Source organism: Parasteatoda tepidariorum, chromosome 4, assembly GCF_043381705.1.
Source record: "Parasteatoda tepidariorum isolate YZ-2023 chromosome 4, CAS_Ptep_4.0, whole genome shotgun sequence".
In the NCBI taxonomy this organism is placed as follows: Eukaryota; Metazoa; Arthropoda; class Arachnida; order Araneae; family Theridiidae; genus Parasteatoda; species Parasteatoda tepidariorum.
In genome coordinates this window covers 70,458,753-70,484,748 of record NC_092207.1, presented here as the reverse complement: position 1 = coordinate 70,484,748, position 25,996 = coordinate 70,458,753, and the positions used below count along the sequence as shown (strand labels likewise).

Genomic DNA, 25,996 nt, shown 5'->3' with positions numbered 1-25,996 from the left:
AACTATAGATTTCTATATGGTCAGAGAACTTGATTGAAAAGTCCTATTGTTTTTGATACATCAACCATATCCACCCTCCCATAGGAATGACGCAGGCGTATAGTGTGTTTCTCCATTTGTTTGCCATATGCCTATGGACTTCCCCTTAATCGCGCAATAAAGTTATGGTTTTTCTCCATAAAATGTCATATAAATTCTATGGTTACAATTGGATTAAAGTATATTGCCATATAGGTTTCTATGATTACATTACGTTACCATAGACTGTCATCGGCTTTTCCATAGAAAATTTTCTTAAAGGAGATTATGAATACTTGCTCCTACATTTGAGCGTTTAAAATACGTTTACTTATTATTTCCAAATTTTGTATTTTTGCATTTTGTATTTTTGAAGCGAATGATCTTCTTAATTAAGTTATATTAGTGCAATATTTTCGCGAGTACATACATCCTCCATTTTTGCAAAGAACAACGCATATTTTTTCACGTTTAGTTTACTATTTATACACGTTTTTGTTTTTTTGTTTTGGTTTATGATTTAAAATATCATCTACATAAACACATATGATCTTTAAGATAGCTCGTTAATTAAGATAGCACGTAATCCAATCATTATTTCAAGCGTTATTCATTAGACAAAATGTATCTCTTTTCAACAGAGTTTTAGTTTGAAGTTACGTATTTCTCCGCTTTCATGCAATCTCTAAGATTACAGGAATTAAAGATTTTATCTTTCTGAATTTTTCCTTGACATGAATTTGTGACTGATAAAAAACGTTCGGGTGCTTTTTAAGCTTTAGATCACGAAGTTAAACCTAAATTCCCTCTTAAATCATAAAGTAGGAAATTTTAAGTAATTGTAGTAAGGATTCTCTGGCGAATTCTCTTCGACAGAAGAATAAATAATCTCTCATTAAAAATTAAAAGTTTCCGTATGAATGCTTGATTGAAAAGTTTAATTTACATTTTGTTTTTTAACAAGCTAATTTCCAAGACATTACTTAGACAGTTATTTTTTCTCATGCTTCACGTCTTTGCAATGACATAATGATGATTTTATTAGATATAATTCTGCTCATATCACTGATCGCCAAGATCTCATGTAAGTGTAAAACTATATTTTTGTTGTATTTTCTTTAGAAACTTTGATTTAAAAAGAAATCGCTTTTAGTGGGGAGGAGTATGAACTAAATAATCTTATAATCTCTGTTATCGGTAGAGATAGATTATCTCTGTTAAATATGCAACCGAGATTGTTTGTCTTTGTGCAACGTATATAGATTAGTAAAATTCTGATTGCGTCATCTAATATTAAAGTGGTCGGAGTTTAGATTAACAACAAAATCACATTGCTTATAATATTATTATAAATTTTGTTTATATCAGTTACGGTTGATAAAAAATGATTACGTAAGTGAAACGTTGTGTTTCCGCTTTCATGATCTCTTTTATGTAAATTACTAGGGGACTAAGCCTTCACTATCGCTTACGAACCCCGTTGATAGTATCTCAGGAGATAGAGCATTCGCCTTCCAATGAGGCGAACCGGGTTTGAATCCCAACGATGGTCAATACGAATTCCGCACCCAGCTCACACCGACCACAGTGCTGACGTAAAATATCCTCTGTGGCAACTCAAGCCACGAAATAGGTTAAATCCCCACAAAAGGGATTTCTATAGGCGTCTTCCCTAACCGAGGGAGAGTTCAATCAGAATGAATCTGAAAATGGCGAGATAAACATCTCGTCAAATAGAAACAAATCCGATTTGAATCTACAGGCTTGTTAAAATAAATATTTCATCCTCATTGGTAGACGGATCATGGGTTAAAATCTCCTTGACTTCAAGATAGCCGTGGGAGGGTTTTGATCCATGTAATTCAAATGCGGGTTAGTTCCATCAAAAAGTTTTTCCGAAGGCAAATTTCTCCCAATACTTGGTCCAGGAGTTCTCCTGTCTTCTGGATTGGGTTCAAAACTCTACAAAGCTACGGAGTTGACCATTAGTAATCTTAGACCTAAAAATTGCGTGGGGTTTTCAATGACAGTTATAAAAAAATTGTTGTTTCTTAGCATAAAATAGTTTCTTTTTCTATAAAATTATTCACTTATACTACTGTACTAATAGTACTGAGAAGAATTCTATTTGCTAATGTCTGTACCCCCACTACCCATGTCCAACATTTATTTCTTTAAATTGAATGCGTTCAGTATAGTTTCAGTTACTACGTAGGTTCATTATATTTTAATTTTAAAAATAAATGCAGATGTTTACTCTAACTATTTTGCTTGTAACTATTTTCAATAGTTTAGGACTAATATGTTCGTAATTAGTGTATACTATTGAAAGCCCAGACAGGTTTAGTCGATGACCAAAAAAAAAAAAAAAAATTTTGGTCTAATGACCGGATATATACAAAATCAGGCACAAAAACTCACTTTCTCTGGATAAATATACCTTTTTGACTGATTCTAATTTCTGACCCCCAAAATATAGAGGCTGGCCGCAATCTAGGAAATATTGTTCTAATAGTTTGTCAGGAGAGTGCTCCAAAGCTTGTACCCCTTAATGTTACTTTTCCTTATTTCGCTATATATCGAGAAATTTTTAAGCGAATTAACAAATATTTGCTCACAATTATAAAATTTGTTTATCCAAAGATAATTCTATGAAAAAATAACTTTCAGTAAATATTATTTTTTTGTAATTTTGTTTAATGATAGTCGCAAAAATTTTAAATTGTAAGGTATGCATATTCTTGTATTATTTTAACGAATATAAGTTTTCAAGGCAAAATACAACTTTTGAGCAAAATTGGTCAAACAGTTCCTGATAAATCGAATTTTAAATAGACTCAAATTTTTTTATTTTACCAAGAAAAATTATATTCTGTAAAATGATGCAAAAAATTGTATACCTTATAATTCAATTTTTTTTATCCATTATTAAATTAAATAATAAAAAATAATAAATATTTTTAATACTTATTTCTTGCATGGAATTATCCTTAGATAAACGAATTTCATAGTTGTGTGTAAAAATTCTTCAATTCGTTTAAAATGCTCTCGAGACACAGCGAAATACACAAACAGTACAATTAACATTAAAGGGCCCAATTTTTGACTCGACTAATAATAACTATGGGTACCATATTTCCTGGATTACGATTACCCTATATATTTTGGGAGTCAGAAATCAGAATTCATCGAAAAAAGGCATGTTTATTCATAGAAAGAACGCTTTGGTACCTGATTTCGTAACTTAAAATATCGTCTGCACTTATTAATTAGCACATAGGTTCTCAACCTTTTTAACGTTGCCGCCCCCTTAAGGAGCAAAAACATTTCAATGCCCCCCTTTGTTATTTAGAGCATGGGGACGGAGGGACGTGTGCTGAATTATAAGAGACAAAATTTTTAATAAATTTTTTTACGCTTTAAATTTGTTTGTTTTTTAAAAAAAGAATAAATTAACTTGACAATTTTTTCACGGCAGGTAATCGCAGTCTATTTGTTATGATCAAAATAAATACGTTTAATGAAAAAAAAATACAACAAAGAAACCTATACTTAAAAATAATAATTTATTCTTAATTAGATAATTAAAAAAACACCCCCAAATTTTTTTTACACTAAAAAGTAGTATCAACGAAACATTCAAGTAACTATGATAGTGGGATGATTGTACTTAATGGTTCAGACAGTAATTCTTTAACCCTCGGATCAATACTCTTAGTGAAATGAAGACACAAATACCCTCGTTGCACAATTTCGAGTCGATTTCTCCTTTTCGTGACAAGATCCGTAACAGCACTGAATCCACGTTCGACAAATTAGGAGGCAGGGAAGACAATTAAAAAAAATTTAACGATTGTCCACAGTCCAGGATAGAGACGACTGATGCTACCTTTTAGCAAAAACTCTGTGAGACGATCACCATTTTAAAGTTTCATTAGTTAACAGTTCGACCAATTCCTCACAAATCTAAACCTCTGCTGTTTCAATATTTACAAAAGGGTTCAAAACCCATAAATCCATTGAGCGACTTCTAGGGAACAAAACGTCTTTAAAAGGGTCAGTCCATGTGCAAAGAGTCAAGGTGTTGACAATATTCTTATGCGTCATCAGAGAGAATTTCGCCTGCTCGGCTGAACTCTTTCCAACCAAAGTTCTGCTTCCACAAAATGAGTGTTTTTAGAAAGGCAGAAATAACTGATTTTGTAGGGATCAAATTGAGTTCGTCACCCTGAAATTTTAAATTAACCGCCATTAAATTTTAGAGATAAATCAGCCAAAGTCTTTCATAAATTCTAGTAATCTGTCTCTCAGAGCTACATTTCTGTTTTCGAGGAACTCAAGCACAGAGTCGAAAAGATTCCAATACCTATTGAGATAGAAGCTTTTGGAAAGCCAGTGAATCTCGGTGTATAGTAGCAAGCGTCTGAATAATCAATCGTAGACAGCATTACTGTGATTTTTGTTCACAGCAGATATGGCACATTGCAATGATTGATGCAAACGGTCACTGAGATTTTTTCCTACTAAATGCTGTCTGTCAATCACGCAGTGAACAGTTAAAATATTTGGTACCACCCTTTCCAAAAGGGCGATAAACTCATGATGTCGACCCACCATAGCAGGAGAGTATCAGTGGCAATATACATAATATTCGCAAGAGGAATGTTTCTCTTTAAAATAATCTTCGACAGTATTAAAAATAGATTTGCCTTTGATATCTATATAATCAAGCCTCTTGCAAAAAGCATATCTTGAATAATGTTTCTTACCTTTACAAACCGGACCTATGCCTACAGTAAAGCCTACATTACCTGGCAAGGTTGATTCATCAACTTGAAAGGAAAATTCGATGGATATCAGAAATTTGCATAAAGAAATTTAAACGTCTTCGGCCATCTCATCATTTCGTCACCGAACTGAATCGTTGCTTATGGGATGTTTTTTTATTACATTGGATGCGGTTGGCTGGTGTAAAACAGTTTCTAAAACTTCCTTGACAACCGGCAGTATCAACTCTACTTCGATGTAATGAGCTTTTCCAGATTTAGCAATAAATTTTGATATATTATAAGAAGCTATCAAACCATCGTCGAATTTTTGTGATGAGGTTGCTAGTAACCCTGAGGCCGAAGATGCCTTCAGAAGCGTGAAACAAGATGTGTTTGAGAAAAATGACAAATCTATATTTTGTTTGTCAGGATAAGTTTTTTGCAAATGCTGCTGCTAACGGTATGATTTCATTACCTCATTAGATAAAACTTTATTACAAAGTACATGGGTAATTGAGAGTTCAGCAGTGATTGAACAAATCCCAACTTCAAGCATGTGGCACTGTATTGATGACACTTCTTTTTGTCAACCGACATTGTTAGAGTAAGCAAAATACAAACGATGAAAGAAAATCAACTATTTCTCAAAATTAATAAATAATTTATGATAAAGAACTAATTCGCGCACGTATCTGGCCAAATAAACTATAAGATCTAATCGAAACTGGGAAAAAATACCGCAAGGAAGCTTAAGAAACACGGGTCCAGTCAAGCATTCGTACTGAAAGCGCATGCACTTTAATTTCCACCAAATGGCTTGAATGAGTCAGAGGCAAACTACTGACTCATGCGCCGAGCTGTGTTGGTTCGGATCGAAGAATAGGTGTCTTCTAAGTTCGTTTTATAGCTGGTACAACGGTGTATTGAATAATCCTTATTTATTATATTAATTTAATCTTTTTTTCTTTAATATTAATTTTATTTATTAAATAAATCTTAATTCAATAATTTTATTTGTAAGTTTTAAAATTAAATTTGAATGACAGAACATGTTCATCGCCCCCTTCCGCCCAAAATATATCCAACGCCCCCTACCGCCCAAAACAAGTTCACCGCCCCTCAGCATACTCCCACCGTCCCCGGGAGGGGGCGGTATCGCCCCCTTTGAGAACCAATGAATTAGCATATTCGAAGTCACCCTCTCGAGCCATTGAGATTAACCTAGAACGTAAAAATCCAATCATTAGATCAAAAGTTAATCAGTGTGGTCCTTTTTTTCGTGCACTGTACAAACATATTATTTGAAACAAGAATGCTATAATCCTTTTTTAGTATCTGGTGAGTGTGCGAAGCGAGAATAGATCTGGAAGTGATCCGAAAAGCACTGAGATGGTTGGCGAGCGGTAGCGAACAGAATTTGGCAGACTTCCAGCAATTTTAATTTTATTTGCCCATTAGTGTTCTTAAATAGTAAATTTAAAAGGCTACGCATTATACATAATATTAACTTTTAAATAATTGAACTAATGTTGCAACACATTCGGTCACAAATGTAAAATATAACTGAACTTTTTTTTTTAAAATTTGACTTTAAAATATAAAACAACAGTTTTATCTATCAGGGGATAGTCTACTCCCTAGATGCACGTAGAAAAAATTTGTACAAAATTTCAAAAAACTGAGAGTAACAAAAAAAATATGATATATTGCATTAAAAATGGAAGAAATAACGAGAAACAACACATTTGTAGTTATGATGTTTAACAAATAATGGCACTGAGGTATGTAAGGGAAAATAGTTACCACACTGTTAGTAATTTCTAAGACAAGCTGGTTTAATAGAATATTTTTTAAGTGTTATTTTATTATATTCGAACAAAGCAGTAAAATAACCTTAAATATGATGGTATGAAAACTGTTAACGGTGAGAAATACCGTTTATAAACTGCTTTCACCAAATACGGTTAAACGACCAAAATTTTATCGCATCGACTAGGTCCCCCTAATGAAGCCACTCAGTTACTTGAAGATGGATTAAAATTATAGCTAAGAGGGCTAATCTGACAATCTCATGACCAGGAGTTCGATTCCCAGCGTTGACACCACAATATTTCCTCCATACATTTCAACGCATGAAGAGTTTGCAGTGTCCTGCACTCCCCAATTTGTGATCCTGCATTATTAGTGTACGATATTCTCATTCATCTGTAGATGGCAATACCATAAAGCTGCTGAACTATATCCAATGTTCAATTAAATTTCCTTTTTATGGTTTTAAGACCAGGCTTTTTTAATATGGTTTCAAAACCATAATGGTAAAAAATGTTCTTTACTGTAATTCCATTATTTTACCATAATTTTAGAATGAAATTTCTAACCTTGTATTCCTCTTATTATTATTACTTTTATCATTATTGTCATATTTTTTTTATTTGTGATCGAAAAAATATCTAAATGATTTTAAAGAGATAAACTGAATTTTTTAATTTTATTTTAAAAAATGAATTTTAATGATTCTTTTTAAATCAAAATTAGCCTAAAAATGGTTACGCTAGGCGGAAAACTGGTCGAAATTTCGATAGTAAGATTAAAGTTGAAGATCGAAAGTAAAATAATTTAAAACCTAGCGAAAATCTCGTAAACAATCGTGTTTATATAGAACAGAAATTCTATAGAAATTACACACAGAAACGTGAGATTTAATAAAAATATTCAACGTATTAAGTTTGATAAAAATGTAATTCAAATTAACAATGACAAAACGTCGAATTTTAATCATAAATCGTTTTTCACACGTAACTTCCTTCTTATTTGTACTATTTATTTTTTTGTAGCTTCATTCTTTTCCCGTTTTTTTCCTATTTTCGTGTCAAGCATGCAAGGCAACGCACATAACAAAGACAAAGCGAGAAAGTATGGTATCACACCTAAGAGTTTATCTAATAGTCCTCATACAACTTATAACACAATAACTCCAGTTTCTCTTAACTCATTCTTAAATTGGGTTATAATAAACTATTTTTTATCCCCCCATAGCCTATGATCTGTTCGAAGGACTCTTCCAACAGAGAGACCCCTGTTTTGAAGTAGTTCATGGCGATTATTGCGATACAACATTATCTGAAGTTTACTCACCTTCTTATAAGGGATCAAACATCAACAATATGGATACACAACTTTGGCTCTTCACTGCTAAAAATCCCGAAAAGGGAGAACCCCTGCATAAATGTGGTGGAAAACTGCCAGAAGACACTGACTTTGACACAACTGTAGACACAGTGGTAATTGTTCATGGCTGGTTGGATGGAGTGTGTCGAACTGCTTGGATGAGGGTAAACTATTATAATGTTTATACTTGAGAGTTAATTTTGCTAGTTTATAACAAAATCGTTTAGATTTCGTATTCCTTTCATCCGTTTTTAAGAAATTTTCAAGAGGGAAACTCGTGGAAGAACCAAGTATAGGTAAGGAACCGAAGTCTTCGACAACTTACGAGGGATTCAGCTGGTTTTCAAATTTGGAATGGAATTCCAGAATTTGTTAGGAAACTTGGGGTCATTGCTGTATTAGGTCATTGCTGGGGTCATTAGTTAGGATCATTGCTGTATTCAAGAAATTTGTTTTTTGAAGTTCAATGTAGCTAATGAAGTTATAATCCTAAAACCCTGAATTCATCAAGATAGTTTGCATTGTAAAAGTTGCATTGTGCATTAGTTTTTAAGTAGGACTTCGTGGTGATATTGAAAATGCAGTAGCTCCCGCTACAGCAACACTACATTTTCAGGATTAAAAATTAAGGTAAGAAGTGTCCACAACAGACTGTATTTAATTATAAATAACCACTTCGCAGGAGAACATGGATGGCCTTCCATTTTGGAGGGCGGAACTTAATAAAATACAAAACTGCAATAATGCTCTAAATTCCCCCACATTGCAAAAATGGGATTTAGCAAAGAATGTGTCCACTCCTTCCGGATATGCATTGGTTTCATACAATGTTCTTGAGAAAGTGAATTTCAAAAAAGTAGGATATTTAAAATTTGATTTTTCAGGAACTATTCGACCGATTTTGCTCAAATTTTGTATTTTCCATCTAAAATTCGATACTTAAAAATGATATAAAACATTGTACACTTTACAAATTCAAAATTTTCCGAGTTTTATTTAATAAAATAATAAAAAATATTTGTTAAAATTTATTTTTTTGCATGAAATTGTCATGGGATATATCAATTTTATAATTGAATGCAAAACTTTTTCAAGTCGTTTAAAAAATTCTCGAGACATAGCAAATAAAGTAAAATTAACATTAGGGGGTCAAGAGTTTGGATCGCTCTCCGGTCCTAACTATTAGGTCCATATTTCCCAGATTGCGGTTGCTCCCTATATGTTGGGGGTTAGAATTCATAATCCGTCGTAAAAAGATTTGTTTATTTAGAGAAAGTACGTTTTCGTGTCTGATTTTGTAACTTAAAATATCGTCTGCACTAAATAGTTACCATATTTGAAGTTACCCCCTTGAACCATTAACCCCTTGAACGTGAAGACCCGATCATTAGATCAAAAGTTATTTAAAATGGTTCGTTTTTTTATTTATACTTTTTTTGACTCACTGTACAGTCAATGGAGTTAGGTTGGAGTAGAATTTGTTTTAATTGTGTGTTTCGTTCTAAATTACTTCAAATGTATATTTCTCAAGGTATGTAACACTTCACATACTTTTCGCACTTTGCACATTAACCAATTAAAAAGTTTCTGTATTTTGATATTTCTTCAGGAGATAAAAGAACAACTCTTCCAACGCGAGAAATACAATGTTATATTAGTAGACTGGACCTGGGGTAACACTCTTGATTATGCTGAAGCCTCTGCCAATTCAATTGTGGTTGGTCAAGACATTGCTTTTGTGGTTATGAATATCATGGTATTGTATAATATTTATGCTTAATGATTTTCAAAAATCACCATATAATTTCAGTATAGAATATATTGTACTTCATCCTAAATGTATTTTTATGTGGAAATTTGTAAAGCCTTTCAAAAAAATATATAAGTCAAATTCTGAATTTGACTTATATATTTTTTTTATCCTCTTTTTAATTACTTGAATATTTCACCCTCAGAATGTGGGAGGTAGTTGCAATGTAAAAAATATAGTCCAAATATGTATTTTAGGAAAGTGGTTAAAGGCTTAATAGTGCTAATTTTACTTTTTGAAGGCTTTACTATTTTTCCAGAACTTTTGAAAAGATTAAAAAATGTTTTTCACACAATTACTAACCGTGACAATGTAAAATTTTATTTCTTATAATTATTTATCATTTTTCAGCATTTAATTTACTAAGGATTCGAAAAATATCATTTATAAGATGTTAAATTATTATAAGATGCAAAAGTTTTACTCTAAATTTATTTGCCTTATTTTAGATGATTAAATCTAAACTTTTATACAAATCGGACGAATAGTTCTTGACGAATAAAAATTTGAAAAATGATACTTTTTTTGCATAACAACATGCTCAGTTTACATTCGGAGGTTCAATCTTTCGATCTCTATGTTGCAAATTTCAGGAAAAATTATGGTCGCATATTAAAATTTAGGCGAGGAAACTAAAAACGTTGTCAAAATCAGCGAATGTAGGAGATTGAGATAAGAAATCTCAAATATAAGTGATACATTGCTTTGGAGATGGAATTCCCACACGATCTGTAGGTCATTAGGAAATATAATTCCTTGCAGAAGCATAAAAAGATATATAAGAGATATAAAAGTCGAGCAAACTGAATTCTTAACTATAAGTGCGTGGTGCTTGGCTATTGACAATGCCAACCGTCATCTCTTTAAAGGTACCTTTAGATAGAATCAAGTTACCATTTCTTATATACTAGTGAATTGGAATTGAATGATTGTAGTGGTAACTACACTACAATACTCCCAAACCAGAATTTTATCCGGGATAGAATTCGATGAAAGGATATTTCTAGTTAATTCATTGCTGTTTTGGTAGTATCCCAAAGAGCTGTATTAAGGTAACCAGAATTTAGAGAGCTAGTCGTGAGAGATGTATTAAGATCACGGTTGTGTGTGTTGACTCTCTTATGTTGCTATTAGCAGGAGAGTGTATACAGACCCCCGTATTGAGTGATCAAGACTGAGTAGGAGGACAATGCCGCAGTGACAAATATCAAGTGATGACAAATATCACTGTGTTCCATCCATCAAACTAAGCATGTTCATGTCGAAGTGGGCGTTTTTGTTGAGGTGGGAGAGTTCAGATCAAGTTACCAACGCGGAAATAGGCAACCAGCAATATCAACCGTCATCCATTTAAAGGTACCTCCAGATAGACTGGCAGTCGTACTGGTTGGCTGGAGTGGCCTTTTACCCATTCAACATCAGGTGAGGATTGTTGAGGTGGAAAGCTTCTAGCCTTTGTAGCCTAGAAATAAAAGTGGAATCAAGTCCTAATCCTAGTGCTGTCGGTTGGTCAGGGTACCTGAGGCCGAAGTGGCCCTTTACCCCTTCATTATTAATTTAAGGATCATTGTGGTGGTTCCTTACGGTCCTAGTAGCCCAAAAATAAAAGAAGAGAAATAATTATGAGCTCGAGTAATATCATTAAATAATGATGTATTTTTACATAAACATTTAAATAAATACTGGAGAAAAAGAATAATAGAAGTATACTTCCTGTAAGAAGTTTGTCAAACTTTATTATATATCTCTCAAATACAATACACTTTCTCATATCACATTCTCAACAATCACATACTCTTTACTAATTGGTCGGTGCAAGCCAGATACGGAATTCGTATCAACTGGGATTCGAACCCAGCTCGCCTCATTGGAAGGCGAACGCTCTATTCCCTGAGCAATCGTGGCTTCCCCGCCTTTCTTGGGATTAACTGTGCTCAGTTGCATACGTATAGGTAAACTGTTGCGTGAGTTCTGTGTCTTTAAAATGTTCAAATTTAATAAATCGTCTTCTTTTCTCGAGATACTGCGAGTGATGCGTTTTAGTCGGCAAAAAGCATGTCTGTTGCATACATTCACTGGCAGATTTGTGAAGTAGCAAAATTCCCTGTCAGCTATGACAAAGAACCTCTCCGCACGTCAGGTCCCAGCTTTATTGGACTCTTTTGGTAGGGAAGGATTTGACCATCCCTCCCTATAGCCCAGACATTGAGCTCAGTGATTTTCATCTTTTCCGACATTTCAAACATCATATTGGCGACAATCACTGAACGATGACGAAAGCGGGAGAACAGCCGTGACCTCTTGGTTAACGGAGCAGGCGGCAAGTTTATTCAAAGAGGGTATTATAAATCTAGTTGTAAGGTGTGATAAGTGTTTAAACAAACTTTTCAGCCATGCTGGGAAAAAAAGAGAAACCCATGTGGAATCTATAAATAAATTTGCTACTGGAAAATTTTCTTTCGTTTGGTGCTATTTTTAATCGACCCTCACCTTAAAAATAACCCTCGTATTTCACTACTCTTTAAAAAAAAGTTTTTTTCAAAAAGCAGCAAATCTATGTTACTAGATGCTTGTAATTATATCTCTAAAAACATAATATTGTTATTCGTCATAACAATAGTTTTAATATTCGTCATATTAATTCCTTAAATAAGCTCTTTATTTCCTTTTAGAAACAAACGAAGATGACCAATGGTAATAGATTTCATTTCATAGGTCATAGTTTTGGGTCGTTTGCAGTGAGCGAAGCTGCAAGATTTATATTAAAAAGGAAACCACAGTATAAAATTCGAAGAATGACGCGTAAGTATGAACATAGAATTACAAGTACAAACCCTTCAATAAGCATCCTATTGAGAAAAGATAAGATTTCTGACCCTCCATATCGACGGAGCAGAACTAAGAGAAAGCTATTCAATAAGAAACTCAATTCTATTGTTAAAGAGTGCGAAAGTTCATAAATCTCTCTCCTGTATTCTTGATTTTCATGCCGAACGCAAAAGTTTGCCCATTACAAAATAGCATTGATAATCTGAAATGGAATGTTCTAACGACTCGTAACACTAAAGCTCAAAACTCTGAATCTGCTTTGATTTACACAACTAAAGATAGTTCAACTATCAAATTAGTTAATGAAGGCATTATTCCCATTGATGGTGATCAATTCCCCTGCATATCATAAATCTGACTTTAAATAATCCATTAATCGTAAAAAAGCTTTCAAGAACCTGGGAGGAATCTGTTGACTCCTCAGAGGGAAATAGCATTTCTTTTAACACCAGAATCAATATAAATAATAGTGTTATACCTGAGTTACAAATATTTAGTACAAGTCCTGCCTTTCTATTCATGTCTACAAACTTCATGGTGGAAGACGCTGTGACAATGACCGAAAGTTCTACTGGAATTACCCTCTTGTGTACAAGTTGATCAGTAACAAATGTTCCTAGTAAAATTCCATTAGGAACTTTTGTTATTGTCTGTCCGATTGCAAATTGTAATTGTTTATTCTATCTGTCTGACTCACTCCTAATAAATAGGTCATTACCAGATGGTCATTACTTTCTCAAACAATAAGATTTCAGGCCCATCCTCAATGAAGAAGGAGTTCAATACATTTAAGGGCACCAGGCACTTAAAATAGACCAAAATTTCAACTTTCTTTTCTAATTTAGTTTGATAGATGGCACTTTTCTGAATCGATTGACATATAGTATGAGGTATTTTTGAATTTAATTTACGTAAAAAATTCAAAAAAGCAAATGTAAGCAAAAATGCCACTCCCCCTAAATTTGACATGTTATAGTTTTCATAGGATTTTAAGTCTGGTATTTTTTCTTAATAAAAATTTTTGCGATTTATGATTGATAGTTCCTTCTAACTGCAACTTATCTCATTAACTTTAACTTCGACTGCAAATTTTTGAAGCTTGCTTGTTTTGATTTTCCCTATTGTCTTGCTGCATTTAAAAAAAAACGTAATTGTTGATAGATAAGTTACATTTTGATATCTTACTTTATTTTATTTTTGTTTTCTTCTATATATTGCATTATATATATATTGTTATGGCTCGTTCGAAGAAGTTTGGTTGAAAGTATACCGGTAACCAATTTTCTGAGCCAAAACAGTGCCATGATACTATTAATCCTGAAACATCTACAAATACATCTAAGAGGAAATGTTCAGTTACACTTTAGTTAAACAATCGTGAGTGTGGAAAAAACATCCTAGTGTATCTAGATATACTATCTAATTTGTTAAATGCTTTTGTAATGTGCAAAAATTGCAAAAGTCTCTCTTCTCAGTTGATAAACAACTTATTTTGCCAAAGGACCTCCCCCATTACCTCAAAAGGCAATGGATTTTCCTATTTTGCTAAACAATGAGAGTTTTAGATATTCTCATAAAACATTAATGAATATTAAGTTTGTAGAGTTATAGTGCTAAAATCTTCTCCTATTGCCAATCAAATGTTGAATTTTTTTTGATCTCCATACCAAAGTTTTTAAACAACACCCTTATAAAAAATGTTTCTTATAAATTTATGACAGAATAAGAAAATAATATAGCTTTCTGAAAATCTATTTTTTGAAAGGTTTTAATTGTGGGGGGGGGGTCACTGCACGCCAGCAGTCAGGGTACAGTGACGCAATGTTAGACCCATTATTTCTGCAATTTTTCAAGAATTAGGATATTGTTAAAAAAAACTAACTGTACCGGTACTAACAAAGGTGTATTTAATAACTAAAAATAATAATAAGTGCTAAAATTAAAATAATGCAATAATACAAGATTGAAAGTGTGTATTAATTGTATTTTTATTGTATTATTATGGCTAGGTAAAAAATACTGAATTTTGTTTCATTGTGCCCCATTTTCATCTATTAATTTTTTTATAAATTACGAAATAATGATAAAGAAAAAATCCATTAACTAATTCATGAACAACATTACAGTTAAATTTCTGAACTTTCTATCTCAATTTTATACACTTTTGATTCCAAAGAGTTGTCAAAATTGAAAAAATAGTGTTTTCTGAAGAAATTAATTTAATTTTTAGTGTCTATGGGCATTCTCTCCATACCTTATGCATAAATATATAAAGATTTAATAAAATAAAATAAAGTTCTGAGATTAAAATTGACAATGACACGTTATAAAGCCTTAAATTTTGACTGCTTTTCTCAGTGGGGACTAAAATATGAAAGATGCTATAGTTAGAACTGTCTACATACTTGTAATAATTTAAATTAGAATACAAATTAAATTTTTCAAAATAAAGAAATTTTATTCCTTTGCTGTTAAAATATTATTCAATTTTTAAAGAAGATTTAATCCAACAAGCTAACAAGTCTAACATCCAATTTTGGTTCCTGGTATTTTTTATTTTTTTATTTTTTTTTTGCTACAGACTACCAACAACTTTCTATTTTTCGGTATTTTCTAAGGCTGACCCCCATCATTCTAAATAGGTATTTAGTCTGTTCTTACATTAAGTTTTTTATATGTTTAAGAATAATTTTAAAGATGATCTTAAATTGTAAAATTTGGTTTAGTCTTGGTTAATCTGTAATATGTAAGAGAATGTTTGTTAAGTATTCCACGGTTGATGAATTCTTGGTGATAGATGGCGAGATTGAAAAAAACAAGAAACCCTCTGCCTTAAATTCTTTTGGTTTCCTATAGCAGGCTTGCGGGTGTTGATAAATGGAGTAAGAAACAACAACAACAGTGGTTAAAGGAAAATGCAATGAATTTTTTTTCCGTTAAGGGACTTTATCTTTTGAAGTAGAAAAAATTCTTTAGTTTCACCGTCAATAGCACGATCTTCTCATGGATGCTAAGCAACGGATTTTTCTGCGGACAGAAAATATTTCAACCAGTTTTATCAACCAGGAAAGGAATTCTCCCGTACACCCTATTTACACGAAGCCGGGCATCAATTTCGCGACTCCACGCGACGAACAGAAACGTGATTTTTTACCTCCTATTCTTCTATCCTGCTTTCGGACAAGCATTGAAGATCAAAAACAACTGCGAGTCAGGCTGGAATTCAGGCTCGTCATGATTGACTCTTTGCGTGGGGTTCTTAATATAAGGAATGGGGTTCTAATATAAGGAGTTATAATAAAATGGCGTTCTTAATATAAGGAATGGTGAAAAATTGTCAACTTCTTTTTTCAAGCTTATTATGATGCCGGAAAACTTCGTCCATACGCATTTTTTCCCTAAATAGAGTGTTACCCAAACCAAAATTTTTGATTTTTTTCCATTGATGAACCATCATAATCGTGATAGTAACCATCAATAATTCCTCCATCAACCATTATATTTTTGATAATTACCAACATGGGGACCCATTAACCCAAAGTAGGAAGTCGAACTGATTTATGATGGTCCAACATAAGAATATCAACTTATTTTGATGGTTTGTTCATGTTCAACCATAAGAAATTTCCATCATAGAATCTTAGAAATCAAATGTTGGATCCATCATAAACACCCATCATCCCAATGTAGGAATTCGGACTGATTTATGATGGTCCAATCTAAAGGAAAACTAAATTGTTTTGATGGTATATTCCTCAAAACCAACAAGAATTCCCATTAAACTATAATAGAAATGCATTGTTGTAACCAGCATAAACTTTCATGGTTCATCATGGATTGTTGGTCCATGATTGTCCAGATGCGGATGCAACAATCATCTTTAATACTAAGATTGTTGATCATAGTATTAAAGTAGTTTTTCCATCAAGGAATGATGGATATTTGTTGACATATCAAAAACCATGAACACATAATGGAAAATGTTGGATGATGGTGACCATCAAATGATGTTGGACCATCGTGAATCGCACTGAAGCCAACATAAAGCATTGAATTGCTTCGAGATTGGGTAGCATAGAATTGATTCTTTACAAATTACTCTGAATTTCCCTTATAATTTGTAGATATTGTGTTGTGTTATGTAAGAACTATTGTTAAGTATGTTTAAAGTGTATGTTTAAAGTGTATGATTAAACTATTTATTTGTTAAGGGTTTTGCTACATTGTTAGCTACTTTGCCAATAATAAGAAAATTTCTTTTCAAAATATTTGCGGCTTATAATTATCTCCGAATAAAATTTTCAAAGATATAGAGCCTTCTTCATATGTAAATAAAATTCCTTAAGATAAATGTAATTCTTTTTATGTAATGATAGTCTTGGATCCTGCTGTTGCGCCTTTTAGACATGGTGATCCTGGAAGATTTTTAGACGCTGAAAATGCTCAATTTACAGACGTCATTCATAGCAATGCAGGAGATTGCTTCCGTAAGTAGCATTTTTTTTTAAAATTAAGTTTTCTTTTTTTATCCTCAAGACATTGTATTTCAAATTGTATTGATATACCTCCAGCTTTTCAGAAAAAACAGAAATGTGGAAAACTTCTTAAATTGATTGTTTTTCGATAAACCTTCTTTAACATACGTTTTTATCAGAATGAAAGCTGGGCTTGGATATCAGTTATTCGAAAATAAACATTGTGTAAATTTAGCATTATTTAACATGTATTTCAAGATGATTTAAAAGTCAGACATAGATATTTAACAGTTGAAAATAAGTCATACTAATTGAACAATCGCTTATCCTTTATTTTCATTTGTTCAAACAACAGAGTTGCTTATAATATATTTTTAATTTCATTTATCGAAAATAATTTGAAAAACTCAAATAGTGTTTTAAAATAGTGTTTAACTTTTTCACAAACTCGATGTAATTTAATATTTATTTATTTAAAAAAAATATCAGCACATATATTACGTTAATATAATTTTCATTGTCAAAAAAATGGTTTGTTCTAAAAAGTTTATTATTCACTAAGGTTCTATTATACTTCATGCTTACCACGTTTAATAATTTAATGAAAACGTTATAAGCACTGGCCAAATGAAAGATGCCACGAAGTGCAGAATTAATTGATATCGAGAAAAATGTAACCGTCGTCTATCACAAAAATGGCCGATTCTTAGCCAACATATTTAGCGAGTTCAATTACTCGAAATTACCATTGGCTTATGTGATTTAGAAGGTGAGTGGTGGTGGTTGAATGTACTTCGACCCTTAGGAAAATTTGCCACAGGTTTTCCATTAAAAATTTCCATAGGATAGTCCTATGGAGTTTTGCCTATGGTAAAATATTGCCATTAACGCACGGCGAAATTTTGCCATATGCCTATGCCGTCACGCGCATGCCTTACCGTCGATCTGTCAGTAGTGGAAATTCTAGAAGTTGAAATGCTGTTTTTTTAGTTGAAATAATAGAAAATAATTTTAAATAACTATAAATTTTTATGAGGTGGACAAATTTTATTAAAAAGTCCCGTTGTTTTCGATGGATTAGTTTAATTAACGCAAAATTCATATGGATCGTCGGAGTTCCAGTAAAACACGCCTGCTCCCTTCACCAACTTCACCCACCACTCTCCCATATGAAGCATGCGTATAGTGGGTTTCTATTAGTTTGCCATATGCCTATGGCACTTACCCTTAATCGTACTATAAGACAATGTTGTCCCGGCATATAACGCCATACAAATTCTATGGTTACCATAGGCTTCTGGTGTTTTGCCATAGGAATGCCATGCAAATGTCTATGGTAATCATAGGTGTAAGGTGTCTTGCCACATAAATACCATACGTATTTCTATGGCTACCTTAGTCTTAAGGTATCTTGCCATATAAGTTTCCATAGGTTACTTTTGGCGTGTCTATGGAAAATTTTCCTAAGGGGAATCGGCCACTAGGAAATGGTAGCAGACGGATACTTAAAATGCCACTATTTTGTGCTTGTAAACGAATATGTAACATTTTCGATTTCTCTTCGATCCTCTTGTTTTAAAAAATAATTTAAATATTTCGATTTGTGAATTATGAGCACATTTATGAAAAACAGATTTAATTGCTGTTATTAAATTTATTAAATTTTCTAACAGAATCTATAAATGAAATTATAAATATAACTATAAATGAATCGAGTCTATATATCGAGTCTAAAAAGTGAACACGAAGATGGCGACACTACATTATCAATAAATTATAATTTGTGGAGTGTTTACTTTTCAAATCTACAGCCCGAATTAGTGGTTTTCTTCTATATTGATAGGGGGTCCTTTTTCAGAAAAGAATGAAAAAAAATTTGACAAAAGTTTTGTAAAAATGTTTCAGAGGAATGATAGTGTAGAATAAACAAAGATTTATATGAGAATGGCGTAACAGGAACTGGAAATTAGCTTGCCATTGTGAAATTCGAAAAAAAAAGAACGAACTGCCCTGAATATTTTTTGATCTAATAATTGGGCATTCACATTGTAGGACTCAATCTTAATGTCTATATTATTTAGTGTCAATCCGAATTTTCCTGAATGGCAAAGTTCCTGAATGGCAAAGTTCCGAAATGGCAAAGTTTATATTTTGCCATTCTTTAAAGTGATGTAAAAAATGCATATTTTGCATTTCCAAGGATTTTCTGCTATTATTAAATAAAATTATAAAAAAATGATCAAAATTTGCTAAAAGTTATTTTTTACATGGACTCGTCTTTGGATAGATGGCGTTTAAAATAGTGTGCAAAATTTTTTTAATTCGCTTAAAAACAGAAATACGCAAAGAGAATATGAAAGGAAAAAAAGTGAATATAGGGAAATACGCAAAAAGTAAAATTAATTTTAAGGGATCCAAACCTTGGTCCGCTGTCCTGACCAAACTATCGGGACCATATTTCTTTGATTACGCCACCCCCTATATGTTGGAGTCAGAAATACGAATTGATCAAAAAAAAGCTTGTTTATTCAGAGATAATTTGTATTGGAGTCTGATTTCGTAACAATTAATTAGCTTATTATACCCCTTCGAACATTTATGTTTGAGTCATAAAAAGTGAAGATCAAATCATTGGATCAAAAGTAATTCAGGGTGGTCTGTTTTTTTTTAACGCGTGTTCAAAATGTGACGAGTATTGATGCACTGCTATGCGAATAAGAAGCATAATTTTCAACTTCAATTTCTAACAAACTACTTTCATAAAATTCAATTTCACAGGAGCTGTTCAACCGATTTCGTTAAAATGTTTGCTGCATTAAATTATATTATTTAAAATGATGTAAAAAGTTGTTTCAATTTTTTTTATTATTATTTAATAAAATAATAAAAAGTAATAACTAAACATTAAAAATTATTTATTGCCTAGAACTATTTCTGGATAAACAATTTTGTAATTAATTGGGTACAAAAGTTTTTCGATTCATTTAAAAAATTCTCGAGTTATGGTGAACTATGCGATAAGTCTAATTAACATTTCGAAGTTAAAACTTTCTCCTGACCAAACTATTAGGACCTTATTTTCCAGATTGCAGCTATCCTTTATATTTTTAAATTCCGAAAATTTAATCCATGAAATAAAAGGCATGTTTATTTAAAAAATGTACGTTTTTACATATTGGCAAAATGGATGTTGTTTTGGGTTTGATGGCGTGCGCATATTTGGACGTCATCACACTTTTCAACTGCGTTCAAGAGTAAAAGTAAACAGTGCGCATGCGTCGTCATTGCCTGTGTTGCTATGGCGACCGCTGCTGTTTAATAATTTTGTTACAAATCCTTTTTTCACTTTTAATTTTGTTATGCATTAAGTTGGTGAATTTATTTTTGAGATATGGGACCAGAGTACTCCCATAAATACATCTTGAGTTGTGAATAAAAGAGAATTTCATCATTTGAATGTTATTTTTGTTTTTATTGTTCTAATTAAGAATCAGAAATTCTAACCTAAAGTTCAAACTGGATCGTTTTCAATACTAATTCAGGTGAATATCACAAATAAAGAGAGTCCCAAACTGATTGACACAGTCCCAAAGGTTAGAGTTGAAGCAAGAAAACAAAAACGATGCTAAGGCCTAAACTTACTGAGGCTTAAAAACGCAAGCCCGTTCTTCACAAAACTACGTGGATCATGAAAATGAATTTGATCTATAGGTAAAAAAAGAAGAATATATAGACAGCAACCATTTTGCCAATGGGTAACCTGTGATCGTGTTTCGGTGATCACAATTTTTTTTTTAATTTTAGCTTAATATGGGAGAAAAATTTGCAATTATTTAATAAAAAGTAACTAAAATAAAATATTTCTTTGTTATGTTTGATTTCGTTACTTAAACTGTCTTCTGCACTTTGAGGTAGAATAAATGAAGTATGTAGACTATAAACATTGTAATACATAAAACATAAACATATAGACTATAAACATAAGACCTGTAGACTATAAACATTGAGTTCTAGTACGTGAATGTCTAATCACTAGGTGAAAAATTATTCAGGCCATTCGGTTAATTTTTTTTTTCACACTGAACATAAACTCGCAGAAGAACAATTAAAAGAATACGGAGGTCTTTTAATCAATATAATTTAAAAAGTAATATTATAAAATGTGAAATTTTTACACTCATATTGCATCCACTGAATATGATTATTTTAACAAGTTTCTACACTGCCGCCACGCAGTCAGTGAGAAATTTTGCTTTTATTATGATTTTATTATTATTTGCAGACGGCTTAATAATTTTTTTTCTATTATAGCAATTAGCATTGGAATACAGAATGCTGTTGGCCATGCTGATTTTTACCCAAATGGGGGTAGCTTTCAAATATCTTGCTACACTTACGCAATTTCAACTTTACTGAAAGGGGATTATATATTCGGTACGTAATAAAAATAACATGTGTCTTTATATCTAGCATGTAAAAACATTTCATATCGGTTACGATTCTTGTATGATCATGTGATTGCTAAAACATATCTAGACATCTTAATTGTAGTTATTATTCAAATATTCTAAGTAAGAAAATGGTGCTTTCTTACATTTTGTAATGCATCATTTTTAATATTCATGTCTTATGTTTCACTAAAACCACAATTTTTTTTTATCTAAGTTGGTAACACTTCAGCCATTCGCAAATGCGCCAAATGTATTAAGATTTTTTTTAAAAATACATGAATCTAGCACATGCAAAAAAATACAAAATTTTAAGCAGAATCTTGTTGTTGTTATTTGTTGCCACTTGCAATGGTTGTTGCCCCTTGCCAATGCTAGCAAGCCTGCTTGGTGAAACTAAGCGAATTTAAGGTAGTATGTACCTTTTTGCTTTTCAGTGGCGCCATCTATGACCAAGAATACGACTTTAGCCCAGCCCAGGTCACTGCCCATTTATAGGGCAGATCCTTTTATACACCCATCCACAGATTGCAATTTTGACTAGAACCAGAGAACGATCAATCTCCATTTAATCTCCATTTAATCATTCCGTAGGTATGATTTGTTATGAAAACATGAACGACTTTGTGACCCGACTGATTTAATGTGCACCAGCGGGTATAAATCCCACTCGGGGCATGGATATTTCTCTCTGTGTGTTGGCCTCAGTTGTGTGATGTTTGAATGTGGCGTATCCTATGAAGAGATCTGTGGCAGTAAGGCGTGGGTAATTTGCTCAGTAGACCCACCGCGTACATGCTCGTAAAATCTGTGGAATCAAAAGTCTTGCGATTGGTCGCTGAGGGATCTGGAGAAAATTTCCTTTCCCTTCTGACCTATGAATAAATTGAGGAAGTGGCCTCACGAATGAAGAGTGCTACCATTTATCCATGAGATTCTGAGCTAATAAGACATACTTTCACCCTTGCGGTGCTCTCTTGCCAAATAAAAAGTGTTCATTCTTGGCTTAACTCGAAAAAGGTCAATGACTTCCGAATATAAGCCATCGGGAGATACTGCCGGAACAGAGTAAATTTCCGCCACCAGTTTATTTGTGAAAAACGAATACTGTTTGTCTACGATAGGTACTCTGAAAGACATTCGTCTGGAGGTGTGTCGGTGACTATGGTAACGAGGTATGATTATTTCAAGTAGGGGTGCGGGGTCCCTCTTTAGGACTGGTTTCGCTGGGAGAAAAGGAGACTTCTTTCTTCGGTCTATTGTATTAGCCCTAGAGTGAAGAGAAATGAGCATTCGCGCCTGAAACATCGTTTACAGGGTTCGATTCCTTTTTTTAATCTTTTCTCTTTTTCAAAAGCTTCTGTTTTAGAAACTGTGTTTCTACCGTTTTTTTACAAAAGAAGCATTAGTAAAGAACATTTTCAAAATTTCAGGAATTCTTTCATTAATTATTAAATTTAATAGCTTGAATAAATTGTTCCTTTTTATGTATCAGCTCTCTTCTGATTTTCATCGATACTATTTATCCAAATACAATGACAAATTGAAATTGTTATTTCTATGAATAACGATTGATAAATAGGATATGTATGGAAATTGTATAAAATTGTTTAAAGCAGCTCAATGTTTTATTCATAAATAACTCATCTATAAATTTATCATACATAGTAAATTGGTCATTAAGAAAGAAAGAAATTTGCTAATAAAAACTTTTTTAATAAATAGTGAAAAAAACTATACAGGTTACAATAAAATATGAATAAGAAAACTTAATTTAAGCAAAAAAATATAAAAACTAAATATTTAAAAATTAATAATAAAAACAAAGATATTTAATATTTCTCCGGCACAGATAACGTGAACTATTTTTATTTTCAACAAAAGTTTTATCTCCTTTTAAAATCAGAGTTATTAAGTTTAAGCTGTTCACTTTTTCCAGAAAATTCAAGTTATAAAAACAATTAACTGCTTTAAAAAATGTGCAAGTATAGAAATTAAACCATCTAACAATCAGTGAACATTCATAATAAATATCGTAAAATTAAAAAGTAACATTAAGAAAACCTTAATGTCAGAATTTGTTCACTTTTTTTCCTTTGTATTAACAACCGATTGAATAGAGAGAATTATTTTAAGTAAGAAAGAAATATTCATGCGAATCTTAAAAAAAGCTCTTGAATCAGATTAAATAAGTCGCCTACAGGTGGCTGAGTCAGCCAATCTGGTATACTCCCCATACAAGCTGTTTGGCCGATAGCTTGCGGGTGTATAAAAAATTCTTGTTTCCATAGCACCAGACTGCCGTAGACTTTGAGGCAGTCAGAATACCTATCGTAGACAAACAGTAAGCTTAATTAAAAGTATATTTAGTATTTTTTTTTCATACCAGTTTTCAACTCTTCGATGATTGAGTTCGATAGAGAAAAGTAAGGACTCTTAAGGAACAATTTGCAAATAGTAAGTAAACCTGGTTCGTATTTTTTCCTAGACGTAGTTAAAATGTGCTAAAAACTAACTCAAACAATTAATCTTCCAAATTTGTTTTTGTATTGATTCAATTAACACAAAGCTATTTTATTTCAACAGCTTTAGGCTTACTCTCTTATCTTCCTCTGTGCACTCATTTACAAGGAATTCAGTATTTTAAAGTATCCATCAATCATCCTCAGGGTTTGTTCATCGGAGTTGAGTGTAAAAGTTACTCGGATTTCTTGCATGGTGATTGCTACAGATGTTGCAAGAAAGATTGGTCAAAATGCGCTGTTATGGGAATGGATGCAGAAAAATATTTCCCTTATCTGTATCAACCTAAGATGAAAAACAGGACTTATTACATGAACTTGGATTTTGAATGTCCTTATTATGGTAAGACAATTGCTTTAAAAAATTTTAAAAATAATAATAATACATTTTACCCAAGCGTCACTTGGTAACTAGCTCTTAAGAATAGCTTATTTGTCAGGAACTATTTCGTTATCACATAAATGAAATGAAAATGTATAGCGTTTTACTTCATCTCATTTGTATCAACCTAAAAACACAGACTTATTACTCAAAACTGGGTTTAATGCGTCTTTACAAATGTAAGGAGTTTGTTTTGAAAATTTAAAATTGAAAGGAATAATAATAAGGTGCCCAGATCCATTGGGTCCATTCGCCAGAGGACGTGTGAGCTGACATCGTGGCAGCTACCCACTGCAGCATGGGAAGACCAAGTAATTGTGGACTCTCAGGCATGGCATATGTACCAGTATCAGAGGAGACCAGTCGAAGCACGAATATCCTAACTCAAACCCACGGGGTGGTGGTGCCAATCCAACTGCAGTTGAAAACTAGGTTGAGTCGGCAGCAGAGGGACCCCGCTATCCATCGAAGGATCCTCCTGCCTAGAAGACTTATAAACCTAGAAAACACTTTATTAACATCTTTAAAAAAGTGAAAATATTGGTACAAGCATTTAAAGAGGTGGAAAGCACGTATGACGTAGTAACAGAATAATCTGGTATTTGCCGGTTTTATTTAATATTTGGAATGAGTGAAGAATTGTAATACTTTTCCCTCACCTAAACAAAATACAGATTATAAGAACACGGGGGGGGGGATTGAGCGATTTTTGTTTAACATTATACGAACTATCTGATGGCTCAAACCTACGTAATGAGCAACAGCTCTTGTATTTGACTCGGGTCTATCAGCCGCAACGTTTAAGATGCTTTCTTCCAGGCTTGAACAGCGTACAACTCTTCGTCAACCAGCTTCATGTCTGGTGACGTGGAACGAACCAGTGTCACAAAGTTAATGAGGTAACTGCTGAAAGATTCTGTGATTCGTCGATCAGAAAACTGTGCGTGATATTTCGTAGCGCAGCTCTGCCGTTGCCATTTTCACAGCTGCACATATAATGCATATCTGCGTTTTCGACATACATTATGTCTCCCATTGTACACGTTAGCACAATTGTGAATGGCACTTTCCCTTACTGAGAAGCATCATGCTGAACAGCAGTTAGACATCTACTGCCCTCTACCGGCAACACAACCAACCGATAACTCTCCGTTTCTCTTTTCTTTTTTCCCCTGTTTGCACCTCACAGCGTAATTTGCGCCCATACATCCCTATACAATAAATGATTGTTACAATGTCCTATATATATCCTTAAAATTTGTACAATGAATTCGGGACTACTATNTATATATAATTACTTATTTTAATTTTCTTTTATTATTTATTTTAGAGGATTATAAATTCAGCACTAACCATGACTGCTAATAAAAAGGTTTTTGTGAAGAAATGAATCATGGGCTGGATTGCTAATTGTAAATATCAATTAAGAGAATTGTTAGATATGAATAGTTTGTGTGAAATTTTGAAATGTGATGAAATTTATGGTATACAATATTGCAGTGTTATGCAATTTATGATTTAAAATGTAATAATGTAATATCTTTTTCTCTATATTAAAAGAATTGTAAGAGTTGA

The 25,996-nt window shown here is 32.6% G+C and overlaps 1 protein-coding gene across 1 annotated transcript; it reads left to right on the top strand.

The window, feature by feature from the left end:
• The first annotated feature begins 749 nt into the window (after positions 1-749).
• On the top strand, positions 750-25,996 carry LOC107437901 (pancreatic lipase-related protein 2-like). Its single transcript, XM_043056053.2, has 8 exons — positions 750-1,102; positions 7,824-8,119; positions 9,565-9,711; positions 12,438-12,567; positions 16,971-17,081; positions 21,381-21,503; positions 24,104-24,382; positions 25,752-25,996. The coding sequence occupies exons 1-8, from the start codon at positions 1,048-1,050 to the stop codon at positions 25,784-25,786; spliced, it is 1,176 nt and encodes a 391-aa protein (XP_042911987.1). The 5' UTR covers positions 750-1,047; the 3' UTR covers positions 25,787-25,996.

Bases quoted from the DNA above. Each gene is read 5' to 3' on its own strand.
- LOC107437901 (XM_043056053.2), top strand. From the start codon at position 1,048: ATGATGATTTTATTAGATATAATTCTGCTCATATCACTGATCGCCAAG. The intron at 1,103-7,823 runs GTAAGTGTAAAA...ATCCCCCCATAG, and splicing joins ACTGATCGCCAAGATCTCAT to CCTATGATCTGTTCGAAGGA. The intron at 12,568-16,970 runs GTAAGTATGAAC...ATGTAATGATAG, and splicing joins TAAAATTCGAAGAATGACGC to TCTTGGATCCTGCTGTTGCG.